The sequence below is a fragment of the Homalodisca vitripennis genome, unplaced genomic scaffold (assembly GCF_021130785.1).
Source record: "Homalodisca vitripennis isolate AUS2020 unplaced genomic scaffold, UT_GWSS_2.1 ScUCBcl_2010;HRSCAF=6340, whole genome shotgun sequence".
Classification (NCBI taxonomy): domain Eukaryota; kingdom Metazoa; phylum Arthropoda; class Insecta; order Hemiptera; family Cicadellidae; genus Homalodisca; species Homalodisca vitripennis.
In genome coordinates, this window is record NW_025778123.1 from 23,486 (window position 1) to 38,427 (window position 14,942).

A 14,942-nucleotide genomic window follows, 5' to 3' on the forward strand; every position below is an offset into this window, starting at 1 on the left:
ATTGGTGTTTTGTATAGTTTTTTTTTTTATTAAGTGCATGTCTTTAGTGTTAGTGAAGTTGACATACAACATGTAGGTTGTGATTCCTGACTCAGGCGTGCCACAACGCTTTAGTAAGATTTGTTTATTTTAACCTAGTTTGTAATTATGTATTAGGTTAGTTCTTTACCTGAAGAAGAGATCAGATTGCAGATCTCGAAACGTAGTGTTACTGTTTTCTTGTTTCACTTAACGATGGCAAATGTCCGGAAAAATCCTGTTTTCCTTCATATTTGGCAGGATTGATAATTGGACAGCAAGCACCCCACTTGACCCTTCACATCAAGTCAAACATGTATTCTCGAACTGACCGTAGCGTTACAAAAGATTTCCTTGTCTCCTGAATTTAACACTACAGTCAGGAATAGTGCAACAGGACTTCTTAGTAAGTTTCTAGAGTTTGAAACAACAGTTATTGCAATGACCTTCCTGCAAATATTTAAAGTTACTACACCGTTATCAGACTACCTCCAAACGAAGAATCTTGACTTTGCTCAAGCCTGGAGGCTAATAGAGTCAGCAACTGAAAGACTGAAAGACCTGCGAAATTGGTTTTATGAAACTCTAGAAGCAGCACACACATTCGTTAGGAAATTCAATGAGAAGACGAGGCGTCCTCAGAATTTGAGGATCTGAAAGATTTGATGATGGAAACTACATTCAAAAAGTCAAGGTCAAGGATAGTAAAAAAATGGCCGGTGAAAAATATAGTGATGAAAGTGTTGCCTCTTCTCCTGAAGATACTTCTTTCAGGATAACTGTCTATAACTGTGTTGTAGACACTATAATACAAACGATGGAAACTCGTTTGAGTTAAAATGTTGATTAAAATGTAACATGTAAGCCTTGCCGAATTTCTGACTAGCGGGTCTACACATTTGCGCAGTGGCAGTGGGCGATTCTATAACGCAGTCGTGTTGGGGGAGGGTAGGAAAGAGGAGATGCTCGAAAACATTAACAACTTAATTAGGTCAAAGTGTTTGCAACTAACTACCATTTATTTATTTTCCTTTTTCGAGGTATATACGTTCAAATTTATTGATTTCATTCTTATTTTTTAAATTGATAATGCATAAAAATAAGCAATGTTCGTTCATTACAATTTGTAAGTGTCAAATAAGGTAGAAAAAACGAAGATTTAAGTGGTTTATTAATTTTTTTGTATCTTTGATTTGTGTGCATTATTTGTAATATTTTTACAATGAACAGGTCTTTGCTAAAGTGTAAATTTTCTTCGTTACTGCTTGAAGAAAAAATGTGCTTCATGTAGCTTAAAAACACGTTTTTAGGTGTTTATTTTTTTCAAAAAATTCCATACCCCCCAGACCCCCCGGTATCCCAGTTGGTTGGCGCCCTCACCACCCCTGTCCCTCGCCCTTTCGACGTACCCAGCACGGGCCTGCAACAGTGTTAACATCAAAGCAGCCATATTCCTAGTATGACTATTGGTGATATCTCTGATATATGTTGAGTAAAGAATATGTTTAATTTTTTTATCAATTACTTTTATTTACTAAGCTTTATGAAATTCTACTGTGTTTTATCAAATTAATTTCATTACATAAACTACACATATTATAATTTTTCTTTAGGTAAATAATTAATGAAAATACTTGCATCTATTTTGGAAAATTCTGAAAATCGTTTGATATAGTATGGCTTGGTTTGGGGTAATTTTGAGTTAAGTTAGGGGTAATGTAGCGTGTTACTGTAGGTAACTTTGAATATGTTTGTTTTGTTGGCACAGTTGAGATGACAGTGACACCTGTCAAATTAGTGCCAGTTACTCATTATTTGTTTTCATTATAAAAGTTTACCAATTCTGGATTTTGCTTTTAGATCAGGTGCTAGCAACCTGGTAGTTAAAAGAAGTTATTTTGCAGTTTAATTCACAGTATGTTTGAATTCGATGATGAATATTATGTTGAAGAAGATAAAATGTGAGTTACTATGTCTAGGTCGATGAATAGAATTTTCTTTTTAAATTAGAATATCTAGAGTTAATTCAACTTAATAGTGAGGAATGAGAGAGAGGGAGGAAAATATTACATTTTTGTGGACCTACTATCTTAAAGAATCACTATACATTGTTAATGATTTTTCGGTCTTTCTAACGGGTCGGTGTTATCAATATTTATATCCCACATCACAGTAATATTAATTTTTTTAATGGAATGTGCTTGAGAAGTGTATAAATCGTCAAATACATTCCACCAGAAAAGGTAAAATAGTTATCTTAGGTAGGTCATTTAGCTCTCTGGTTGGTTCTTGGGTAGAGTGGTAAGTGTTAAATTTTGTGGTAGAGCTTATTCCCATGATGCAATTGTTTTTAATTGTGCAGGTGTGTTCCTATGGCCAACAGTAAATATATGATGTAAAACTTTACTTCCAGACTCCTCCTTGGGAGGGGGGGAGGCATGACCCTACTTTTATGAAAGTTGTCTGATTTCAACCAAATTTTTTCCAAAACATTTTTTTCAATGCCTTGATACCTGGAAGTTCTCTCGGTATCAATTTACAATAACGTGACCATGGAAAGGTATGATCATTTTTTTTCCCCTGAAAACTACAATTTTTCCTGAAAAACAATAGTGAAGAAAAAATTCGTCGGCAACGAAAATCAAAGGAGTTACGATTTTTTGAAAACTCTGTTTTTGACAGTATCTCTGGCAATTTTACTGAATTGATGCTGACAAGTACGTTAATTCTGTCAACGATGCCTGCCCGCTGCGCACTGCTTGCTCTTTTAGAAAAAAAAAATTAACTCGAGCTTGCAAAAGTCGAATCCCAGATCACGTGATGCCCCTGATCCTTAACCCTCCAAGTGTTGTTCGACAAAATTTTGTCGGTTATTTTCCATTTTTAACGCAATAATGCCCGAAAGGCATCAATATAATACAATAATATACTTTCCCCCCAGTTTTATATGCACCTGTGATAATAATACTTGGCTATAAATGCCCAACCCATGAAAAAAAGTCCATTTTTCATGGTCACGGTATTGTAAATAAATACCGTTCTCTCAAGGAGGGGGAGTCTTAATAGTAAAATGTTCATCATATATTTATTGTTGGCCATATTAACATAACTTAGCCTAGGTACCTTGTGAAATAAAAAAAAAATTGGATGATGGGATATTGGCTAATCTTCAGAGTCTTTGTTTAGGTAGGGTGATAGGCCCCTTGAGTAAAAAAGTAGACCCTTTGGTAGGAAGGTAGGCACTACGAAAATGTTTAAAACGTAGATTAAAAAACAGAAAGCAATTAAACTTGGAAAATCCAAAAACTAAATAAAAAACTTTAAATTAACTTGTAATTGAATAGGCTGACAGTAATACCTCTGGCCAGCATTGTAGGGCCGATGGCAACGAACGAAAAACATTCCTTGAGATAGTACGTACCAGTCAAGGTAAAATATCAAATTCTAAAAAGCTGATCACTAATGCTTGAGAGCTAAAAAAAAAACATTACAAAAAACTCACTGAACCATATTATTTTACATAACAGACAATGGCTGTAGAATGCACAGAGAATTTAAATTTATATTATGAAGTGAAAGAAAACACATCTATTCTGTCCATTCTGGCACAGTAATAAAGTGCACTCAAAGCACTTAATTTTAAAATTAATATTCAGAAAACCATCTATCACTAGCACTACAAAAGAGAAAGAACCATAACCACTTCTGTTAATGACTACGTAAACAAATCTAACCATTCAGGAAAAGCAACGTGTAGATGCTCAAGGAAGATATGTAAAATAGCTAAAGGACCAAAATAACAAAGGAAAAACAATTAATAATCTTCTACATGGAGATAGAAACTGTAGCAAAAATGACATAAAACATTAAAAAATTCTGAAAAACTCTAACATTACCTAAAAATACAACTGGTATGCCTGTTCCTCCCGCTCAAATTTTCGTGTCAAAGTTAACAACCCTGTTATCTTCTCTTCTTATACCTACCCCTCTTTAGTTTCAAAATAACTAACTCCCCCACCCAGAAATACCATTTCCTTCTAGTCTTGTAGATCGATAGACTAACTGAACCTATATTATTGCACGTTAATACACTTTTTGCTGTGTATGGTTTGCAACAGTCTAAAAATTCTTTCTGAAAAATTAAATTATACTGTTTTAAGAAATTGTTAAGTGCGGTTTTATATAGTTTAGGTAAAGTAGCTTTACATTATCCAACTATTTACTGTTATAGTTAAGTATTTCTTGAGTTTTTCAGTACTTGGACAGTTTTTATTCTTTCTGGCCACAGTATCTACATCTAAGATGAAGTTTATCAAAAATCTTTTCCTCTCTTATTTAGAGCTTGTTTGCCATTGCGCAAGTTATTGGGCACCTCAGTGTCAACTTTTGCATTTTCTGATTGGTTACATTTTGTTGCGTTGTTAATTCGAAGAGACAGACATGTAGTTCTTTCTCCTTTGTGGTACCAGTGACTAGTGAGTGATGTTCTCTGTACACTATACACTGTACACTATACAAGATAGTGTTATGAAAATATTTTAAAGTAGACTACTATTAATGTGTCAGAATGGACAGAAAAGAGGTGAGAGGTAGACTTTAATAAGCGGCCTACACTTGTTATTCAATTGCTATTATTGAATGGTTTGGTTGTTTTTATCTGAAGGATAATTCGATATTACAATTTATTTAATTTATCATATGATTACAACTTATTACAATAGTAATTTTAATGTAAACAATAAACAACAAGAAGTAACTAATACTCTGATACTTTCCAAATGGCGATGAATATGAGGAACATATGTAAGATATTTCTCACAAGTGACAAGGTTTGTTTAAGTAGCTTCATCATGTGGGTTTGGCTCCTGGTAACACATGGGAAGAATTCTTTCCTCCATTTCACACAAAAGCGGTTACTTATTGATATCAAGCTGGGCAAGTTATAAATATCGTACGGTTTCTTTCATATTCAAGTCTACACCACAGTTGGGTTTGTTGCTTTGTAATATTATTGTAGAATTTGTGTATTTAAATTTGTTAATGTACAAAATTCTTCTTGTTCCGGCAATGTATTATAACTCTTATTGTGTACGATTTTTACATACATTGAAGTTGGATAATATATCGAATTGTTCAATAATAGCAATCGGATAAGAAGTGTAGGCCGCTTATTAAAGTCTCCCTAAGGTGAGTTTGTAATATTTTTAGCTCTTAAAGCAATAATGGATGAGTCTTTTTAGACTTAGTATTTTACTGATTGGTAATATTCAAGGACTTTTTAGTTTATCACCCTCTTCAGTACTGCCCTGTGCTAGTGACAGGAGGCATTAATTACTGTCAGTCTATTGAACTACTACTCATAGTACTTGTATTTTTTAATTTGGATATCAGTAAATATAATCGTTGGACTTGCAATCCATTATTTTGATGTTTTTAGTTTACTCTGTCCTTTTGAACTAAGCGTTTTATTATATGGTGATATGATATATTATATAATGATGAAAAATTACGAACTTTTATAGCCTAATATTGAAAATAGAAATTTATGTAATTTTCTTGTGTCTACTTGTGTACTATTCTTTTTATTATCTAGGTTTTCAATGTTATCTGCTGCTGATACTTAATTTGATTAAATTTATGAAAAGAAACAATCAGGTTCTTATAACAAATTTGCTGGATGGTTCACACATAGATGTGACAGTGATAACATGAACGTATTCAAGTACCAATAAAAAACTGGCTTTTTTAGTTAAAAATACGGTGCAAAATTTCACATGGACAACCTAGTAAGAAATAACACTGAGTGTTGAAAAGAATAAATACTGAAAAAGAAACAAATACATGTTGACTATGATGGCTAAGTGTCATTAACAAAAGCACAGCTTTCACAGTGAGTGACCAGTGATAAAAAATGCTTTAATAAATCAAAACAGTGTTAACACAATTTGTTCTTCATGTGATGGATTTTGTTCCTCATGGTGAATGTTTTAAGACTGAGAGTATCATCAGTCTTAGAGTTGATTGAAAACTCACTTTACCTAAAAATACACCATGTCAATGCACCAATTTATACATACAAAGTTATCCGAAAATGTTTAGTGAAACATAATATTAAACAACTTTGTCATTTGTTTCACAGTTCCAACATAGCATCTGTGACTTTCAAATCTTCCTCATAAAACTTTAAAAGGAAAAGGATTTTAGACAAGAAGGTATTAAATAAAATGTGATATGGTACCTATTAAATAATCCGAAAGATGTACTTCTGAAAATTGCAGAGACGTGCTAGGAGTGACTCTGAAATGAACCAGGTCACTATTCCTCCTGGAAGAACTCATCTTTAGACTACAACACATGATTATGATATTTTCCTAATACATCTCGTAATTTAGGGAAAAAAAACATTGTTGGTGTTGTTTTCTCAGATTGCTTGGTGTTAGTCAACAAGTTTAAAGTCAATTGTAGCAAATGTTACTTTGGAATTATTGAATCTGTCCCACACATCCACTGTTGGAAAGAAAGTAATTTTAAATCCTCGTCAAAATCAACCTTGAATAAATTTATTAGAAATCCCTAAGAGGTGTTTGAAAATTTCAATTCATTAAAAAATTATGAGGATGTCGTGGGAGAAATGCGTAAACGAATTTTAAAACCTCCTTGTAACTTCAGAGTTAATAAGTATTTTTTTCAATGTTTAGTTATTATTTTTCCACCACCTTTTTGTTGCTTTTTTATGTGAAGTGTTATGTTGCTTTCAGTTTTGTTGTTTAATGTGTTGTGCTGATTACAATGTGGCAACTTCATGAAACCCCTAATCCTGACTACCAATATGCCCCGTTGCCGCTAGAGATTGGCTATGTGGAGTCACAACCTTTTGAGGACAAAAAGTATGTTTAATTTATGTTCTTAGGTTTCATTTTTATGTATTGGTGGTGGTTATTATAAGACTATTTACAAAAAATTAGTAAATGTTAAGTTGGGTAAATGAAAAATTGTTATATGCAGTCACTAACAGTGTAGAAAATTTTAGAATAAAAATATTTATTTAAAAGCAATATCTTGTAAATATTGTGAAATATCTTTCTCAGGTCTTATAAGTATACCTTTTTAAAAACTAAATTTGGCTTAATGATTTTACAATAACGAATTAATTTCAACCTACTGTACTTCTCTGGTGTGTCACTCAAAGTTTAATACTTTAACTACCGAGTGGTGCAGTGACTGATGTACTGACCTCCAGCAGCTGTAGATTGTGCAAGGTACAATAGTGAACATCTTAATAACCAATCATTTCTCCAAACCGTAGTGTGTCCTATAAATGCACAACAGATTTCTTATGCATTGTAGTACATAATCTAATACAAACATATCACTAAGGTTTAGTTCCAAACTATTAGGTTAGCTGTTTTATATATACCTGACGGAATTTGTAAATGGCGTAGCTATATTAATTTTTGAGATAACACTCAAGGAAAGTAAAAATTTGTAATACAAAAACCGTTGTCCAGGAATTTAATGCAGCAAAGTTGTAGATGATGGCTAGCATTTCAAAAACATTAGCTAAGAAGGAGGCCTCTCTCTTTCTAACACTGCGGGTGCCCTCGGGTTGTAGTCTAGCAGTAACCCCATACATTTTCTTTTTGTCTACTGATATGAAGGAAACAGGATTGTTCTGGATATTTGCCATCGTTCAGTGATTTAAAAAAATCAGTAACACTACATTTAAAGATCTTAAATTTAATGTCTCCTTCAGGTGAATAACCACCCTAATACATAAGTACAATCTAGGTTAAAATAAACAAATCATACCAGAGCGTTGTGAAATATCCTGTTTCCTGCACAATCCTTCCATCATCAAAAACAAACTTCTTCTGATATGCTCAATTTAGGAGGAGAGGCACATTTGTATGTTGATATGTCTCCACAGTCCGGCGGACAGTGAACCGTTGATTGACGGAGCTGTTAATGAATCCCTGCCAGACCCTGCTCCAGTGATCCACTTAAGTGATCTTGACGTCAGTGTTAATGTGGGAGGCATTGTGTGAGTGAAGTTGAAAACGCATACAGTCACATTTTGTATTCTCGTAGTCACTACCTAGCCTTCAAAACATAATTCTATTGTAGGTTCTAGTGTACATTGTGGTGTCGTGTTTTTCGAGTTTTATCAATACCTACTCAAAGTGGTTTTCCCATGAGGATATTTCAAATTTACTTTCAACTGGACAGTTTTAATACCGGTAATTATTATTTAAAGCAAATATTTACATAAGGTATGGAAATTGTTTTTATTAAGTGTCCCATATGTGGGTATGCCAACGAAACGGAATATATTTTTTTCTGACTGGACAGAAATTATATACATGAAATATCCATCATGGGTAGACCACTTTGGGCAGATGTCATCAACTGATAAATAAAATTATAAAATGAACCATTCTGCTGTAAATCCTTGTTTTTGTACCTCAGTATCAGTTTCATATCTGCCTTTTATGTTTTTTTTTTGCAGAACTAATTTTTCCGAAGTATCTAATTTTTTATTGATCTAATTTCAGTGTTTGTGTTACCAAATTACCTACAATCTTTAGTAAGTCCTTGCTTTTGTGCTAGTTAGGGCCTATATGCTTTCCACTACCACTACTATTTGATTATGATTTAGAACATGTTTAATGTCTAATTAGAGTATGTTCTTAGAAAATTAAAAAATAATCAACCTTAATCTCTTGTACTGTATGCACATAATTTAGGTACTTTGTTTTGAATATACTTTTTTTGTTTGTTACTTGTTTTCTAAGGTCCAAGTAGAAATGTATTGAAATTAAGATAAACTGTAGCTAAGAATCAAACATACAACTATTGGTCATTCAGAATCTGTAGAATTTTCCAAGAAATATTTTATTATATTGAAAGTATTATTACATGTAAATACTTTAGTTAAAGTACTGTTATTATCTTATTTAAGAAGTTTATTCCATTTCAGGGATGGTTGTAATTTATTGGAAAAATAAAGATTATAGGTTGATTTGATTACGCTTTCTTGGAATTAGAGCCTAGTTTTTTTTCCTGTATTAACTCTTAGGAGACTAGACCAAATTAAATTCCTGACAAAAAAGACTGGGCTAATTTTATTACATTAATTTTTCTGATAATGTCGTGAATCTCCTTAAGACTTATAGGTTTTTTTTATACAATATTAGTTTTATCATAACATTTATTTTAATATTGATTCCAAAATTCTAATGTATTAACTCTTGAAGTGATGACCAAAGTATAGTTCAAATTTTGAAAAAGGTTGTTTGCTTGTAAACCATGAAGATTGCATTCTGCTGAAATGCGTGCTGTGTTTGAATTAGAATGTTAAAAACCAAGGGAGAGAGTTTATTTATTTATTTATATATATATATATATATATATATATATATTATATATATATATATATATATAAAATTATAAAATAAATACATTTATAATACAAACTAAAATGAAAATATTAAGTAATTTTTTAGCATGATTAAGAAAACTAAAATGTGTATTAATAATCTTTTACCAAATGTATTTTTATTTATTTACTTTACTATACCATGGATTTGAAAATATACATTGTACTTTGGTATTATCCAGAGGGCATGATATCCCTATCTACCATTTGTTATTAGGCTAATTAATTAGATAAATACATATGTACATATTATAAATATAAAAAGTTAAAGTTAACATTTACAAGCGTTTGAATTCATCATGAATACATCTGAGTTTGAATTCAGGTACTATCTCAAGGGATGTTATCCTTTTTTTACCAGAAGTGTAGGGTGGCGCCGAATGCACCACAGAAGCCTTTTCCATTTGAATAATCTGGCACGTGATCTGATGTCAGAAAAGCTGGACAGTCAGGGACATGATCTGAGGTCTGGAAAGTACCGATCGGGAATACCCCTGGTAATCTGGCGAAAAAGGTAACATCCCTCTGGATAGTACCTAAAATGAAGCTCAGATCACATGAGCGGTCGTAAATTTTAACTTTAACTATTTCTATTCATAATACCTACATGTGTATTTATCTACTTACTGTATATAGCACAAATAATAGATAGGGGCAGAATGACCTCCGGATAATATCAAATTATCATAAAAATATTGCCTTCATCTTAAGCCAATACAATAATTTATTGGAAAATAAGTACTGTTGCATTGGTAGCTGTTTTAATTTTTGACAAATGAAGGTTGGGGAAATGTGTTTTTTCGTAGTGTTTTGTGTGTAATATTTAATACTCCTTTGCAAAAGAGTTCATCAAACACCTGCTCTTCCAAAAGAAGAGAATGGAAATGAAGAAGAAGAAGGTGGTGATGAAAAAAAAGATAACGAAGAAGAAGACCCTCTCTTGGAAGTGTAAGTTTTTGTTGATTTTAGTTGTCAATCTTTAAGAGTAGAGGTATAAGATGTTAAAATAATCTATATATTGAGTACGACATTTATTTCTTGTATGATATAATTTTGAATATAGAGAATTGTCAGTCAATTAAATATTATTTAATACTAAGTTAGATGTGCACATACACATACACATATGTGCTATATATGTAAGCTATAGCACATAGTGAGCTCCGGGTAACCAGGCACTAAGTTGAGATTCATTATTATTTTTGTAGACAAAGGGGAGAAAAAATAGGAATTTTTTAGATTTGTCAAGGGCTTTTAATAGTGTAGAACATCATAAATAAATTGTACTTTTAATGCTGGGGATATATAAAGATAAAACATCATACCTTTTTGGAAGAAAACAAAACATACAAAGTGATTATTACAAAGATCATTTCAAAATTAGGTACAAAGAAAGTTTTAAGTCAAATATCACACAAGTAAAATATTGTGTCCATAAGGGTTTTATTATGGGACTCTTATTGTTTTTATGCTACCTGATGACCTGAGACCCAAGTTCATATGGTGAAATATGTTTATCTTGACCTGAGCAGTATTGTGGTATACCTTTGTCCAGAGAGTTACGGGACACCCTGTATATCAATAGATACAAAATATAATTTATTTTATTATTATTTGCATCAGATAATTTTGGTCACCTACAAAAAAATAATCATACACTACTTCAAATCAAAAGAATCACTTGAAAAAATCAAAGCTGTAAATAATCTATGAAATATCTAGAATTAAAAAAGTAAAACAACAAAACATAGTCCTTCAGTGAGACAAAACAAATCAGACACACACGGCAAATATCATCAGAGAGACAGGTCTGTGACAGTCTCCACAAGACACATGTAGCATAGCAACATGCTCCCTTCCCTCCCACAAGTGACATACTTGGATACATTTGGTTATGGCTATGTAGGACACTCAAAACAGAGGAGCAGCTGGACAAAGGGCACCCTCCTCCCCTACCCCAGGAATGTCCAATGATTTTTAGTTGTAGTTATCAAAGCAAAAGGGGATATAAACAAATAAATTTAAATGTATAACTTTTATCCATACAAGTGTTAGTGTATGTGCTATTTTAACACAGTTCAGTATAGCTTCTTTTAACTAAACTGTATTGATTTTGCAGGATATCCATTTACAATAACATGGATGAGCGTACTCAGCTCTTAGGCCCTCACTACACGCACCGTGACACATTGTAAGTTTAAATCTTGTAAACGTTTCCAACAACTACATGATTAGTGATATTAATATCAAATAGAATACAAATATAAGTAATTATATGTATGACTAACATATGATCGGAAGACCAAATACCTGTCAAATGACTTTTATTTACGTTAAATTGTATAAATGGCAATAGCCTTATTAAATTTCAATAAACATTGAATCACAAAAAGTACTTGCTGTTAGTTTGCTTATTTAAACACATATGTGACAGATACGGCCAAATACAAAATAATTGAATCGGAAAAAGAAAGCGCTCTGTGGTGTAATGGTAGCACATTCACCTGGCAAGTGAGAGATCCGGGTTCGACTCCCGGCGGAGCAAGTACTTTTTGTGATTCAATGTTTATTGAAATTTAATAAGGCTATTGCCATTTATACAATTTAACTTAATTATATGTATGTATATATTATTAAACATAAATTAGATAAGACAACAGCAACTTTAATTCTTATGTAAAATGCTATCAAGTTCCACTATTAAAAAAGAAACATTTTTCTTTAGTTAGCAGTAGTGGTGGATAAAGTGGTTTGGTGACTGATACTCTTTCTATTTTTGCTGTTAAAAACAACTGTTAGTTTCCGTGAATGATCTGTGTTTATTTCATTACATTTAAAAATTCATCTTTAAAGCAATGACCATACCAAAATAAAAATTATTTGTTTTGTTTGAAAAGTCACTACTGACATCTTGAAATGCTAAAGAAAACATATAGAGATTGAAAAATTGTATGAATGGTGTTATTATGAAGTCCACATAAACATTTAAGATAACCTTCAGAATGGAAGCTCCTTCACTTACATTAGAAAGTCGATTACCTACAGATTATAATAAATGTAAACTTGAAATTTAATGTTTGAATATTCTCAGTATCCTTCATTATGATTTGAATATGCCTTTTGTTTTTGCACATGGTTCTAATTGTTATCTCCTGGACCAAAAAAGTAAGAGGAAACATGTCCAATGACATAATTGACATGACTGATGATGTTTTCTTTCCAACACTCACATAAAACATCTGCTCCATAGAATATGGTAACTTTTGATGACAGTTCTAAAAAAGCAGCAATTGATTTGTTTATTTGACTAGCAGTTTTACTATCCACAGGAAAGAAAGAAACCTTTGCTTAGATACATAATAATTATAGAAACCATTTGTCTTCACCTCGTAAATGTGATTCTGTTTATCAAAAAATTGTTTGTCTGCTTGTTATTTTTTGTTTCAGGTTTTATCACAAGCTTAATTTTGCTTGCCTCACTCACAAAACGTTTAATTTGCTTCCACATCATGCTGTTTGGGAAACTTAGAAACACAATTGAAACACGTCCAGTAATTGATGAAAAATGTTTCACAATTGTGTAAATATTTTGAATAAAACACCAAAATGTAAAAGTAGTTTATGGTTTGGTTTCACTGTCCAGTTTTGGCACTGTAGCTAAAGCAAAAGTATATGTTTTTTCCTGTAATATGTTGATATATTTATTCAATCCTTGTTTTCCTAAAATAATGTGTAATAATTGTATGTATTCTCCATTATTGTTAAATGTTTTGTATTGATGTTTTTTATGTAAAATTGCTCCTCAATAAATGTTGTTTTGCACCTCAAATTTCAGTTAATTGCACTTAACCTCCCTGTAATACTTTAGAATAAGCTTGTCACAAGTGATTTTTCTTTATTTGGCAGTGTGGAAGTATATTTTAACTCTGGTTAATCAGCATTCATGTTTATAGCAGAAAATTTTACTTTTAAAACATTGTATAGTTATTATTACACCACAGTTTAAAGAAATCAATATTTATGAATGTCGATGTTATTTACAATCTCTAGTAAATAATTAACAGGCTAGTGCAAAAAGAAACAACATTGTCTGTAATTTTGTCTCTAATTTTCTTAAGCTTTTATGTCTGGTGCTATAAATCATTACAGTTTTGAGGAAATTTTGGAATAAGACTCACCGAGAACTTGTAGATTGTAAAGGATCCATTCTTAAGTAAACAAATAAAGTTTTGAAGCAAGGTGAAGAAAATTGGAAGACTGGTTATACCTGGCATAGGTTATCAGTGAACTGTGTCATTAGTACTGATAATAGTAAAACTGATAGCGATTGTCATTTTTTCTACTGGTGTCTTATTGTAAATGCAAGACTTTCTTTGTGTGGTGTAGGAGCTGTGATGAAGTTTTTGTCCCACAAACCATCCAATCCCACAAGGTATTATTTTACTAGTTAACTCTTTTACTCTTGATCATTCGTTTGTTCTGTACTGTTACACATCCTTTAACCATTTTCTATGTTTGTTAAAACTGTTGTATTTGACTGAAAACTCAATCAACACATAATTTATTACATATAATTGTTTTTAGGAAATCAAAATAATTTTCAGTATTCAGCATTTGTCTATTTTTGAAATACTTTTAAAAAACCCCTGACTTTACCAATAAATGTTATTGTTTAAATTAAAAAATATTATCATCATATAATGTGGTTTTTTTATGTGTGTTTGTTTCTAATTTATTATTGGATTGGGTTGAAATAAGTTTGACTATGAATGCGGTGTAATCCACAAAAATATGTACCAGAAAAAGAAAATAACTAAAGGGTAGTAACTTAATTTTTTTTCTTAATATAATATTAGTTTTTATGTATCTAGTGGTATCATTATACAATGAACTACACATTTTAACATATATAATGATTTAAGTTTTGTTTAATCAGTGGTGTTCTGATGAAGGGTTATGAAGAACCCGAAAATTAAACAACATGTGCACTGTTGAAATGTTGAAGATAGAGCTTATATTGGCTACAGTTAACTTATTACATTTAAACACATAAAAGCAATATTTAATACTTTTATTTTTGTGAGGCCTCTCGATAGCAAGACTATCTTCGTCAGACACATCACAAAAGTCAATAGCCTTGCTATCGAAAGGCCTCAAAAAAATAAAAGTATTAAATATTGGTTTTATGTGTTTAAATGTAATAAGTTAACATGTGCACTGATTTTCCTTTGTTTTTCTTAATTCAAACATTACTGCAAGTGTCTATATGATATATATAATACAGATTATGTATATTTATCTATAAGTAGAATTTTCATTACAATATGCTGAGCTCATATATATATATATATATATATATATATATATATATATATATATATATATATTATATTATTATTTTTAGTAAATTACTGTACAATTAAAACAAAGTGTTTTTAAAACATTGGCACTATATTTCGGTGAAAACCATCTTCAGGTGCAAAAATTG

At 31.4% G+C, this 14,942-nt stretch overlaps 1 protein-coding gene across 6 annotated transcripts in view; it reads left to right on the plus strand.

The window, feature by feature from the left end:
* The first annotated feature begins 1,767 nt into the window (after positions 1-1,767).
* The window catches only part of LOC124371790 (PRKCA-binding protein-like), a 30,103-nt gene continuing 16,928 nt past the window's right edge, over positions 1,768-14,942 (plus strand). The window contains exons 1-4 of one of the 6 annotated variants that reach the window (XM_046830137.1): positions 1,768-1,979; positions 7,946-8,059; positions 10,298-10,402; positions 11,574-11,645. In XM_046830137.1, the coding sequence (XP_046686093.1) occupies positions 1,936-1,979; positions 7,946-8,059; positions 10,298-10,402; positions 11,574-11,645 (335 nt within the window). In that variant the 5' untranslated portion in view covers positions 1,768-1,935. Of the gene's footprint in view, positions 1,980-6,776; positions 6,906-7,945; positions 8,060-10,297; positions 10,403-11,573; positions 11,646-13,745; positions 13,887-14,942 lie in introns of those variants that run through there. The other 5 variants (XM_046830138.1, XM_046830139.1, XM_046830140.1 and 2 more) reach the window with 5 other exon arrangements.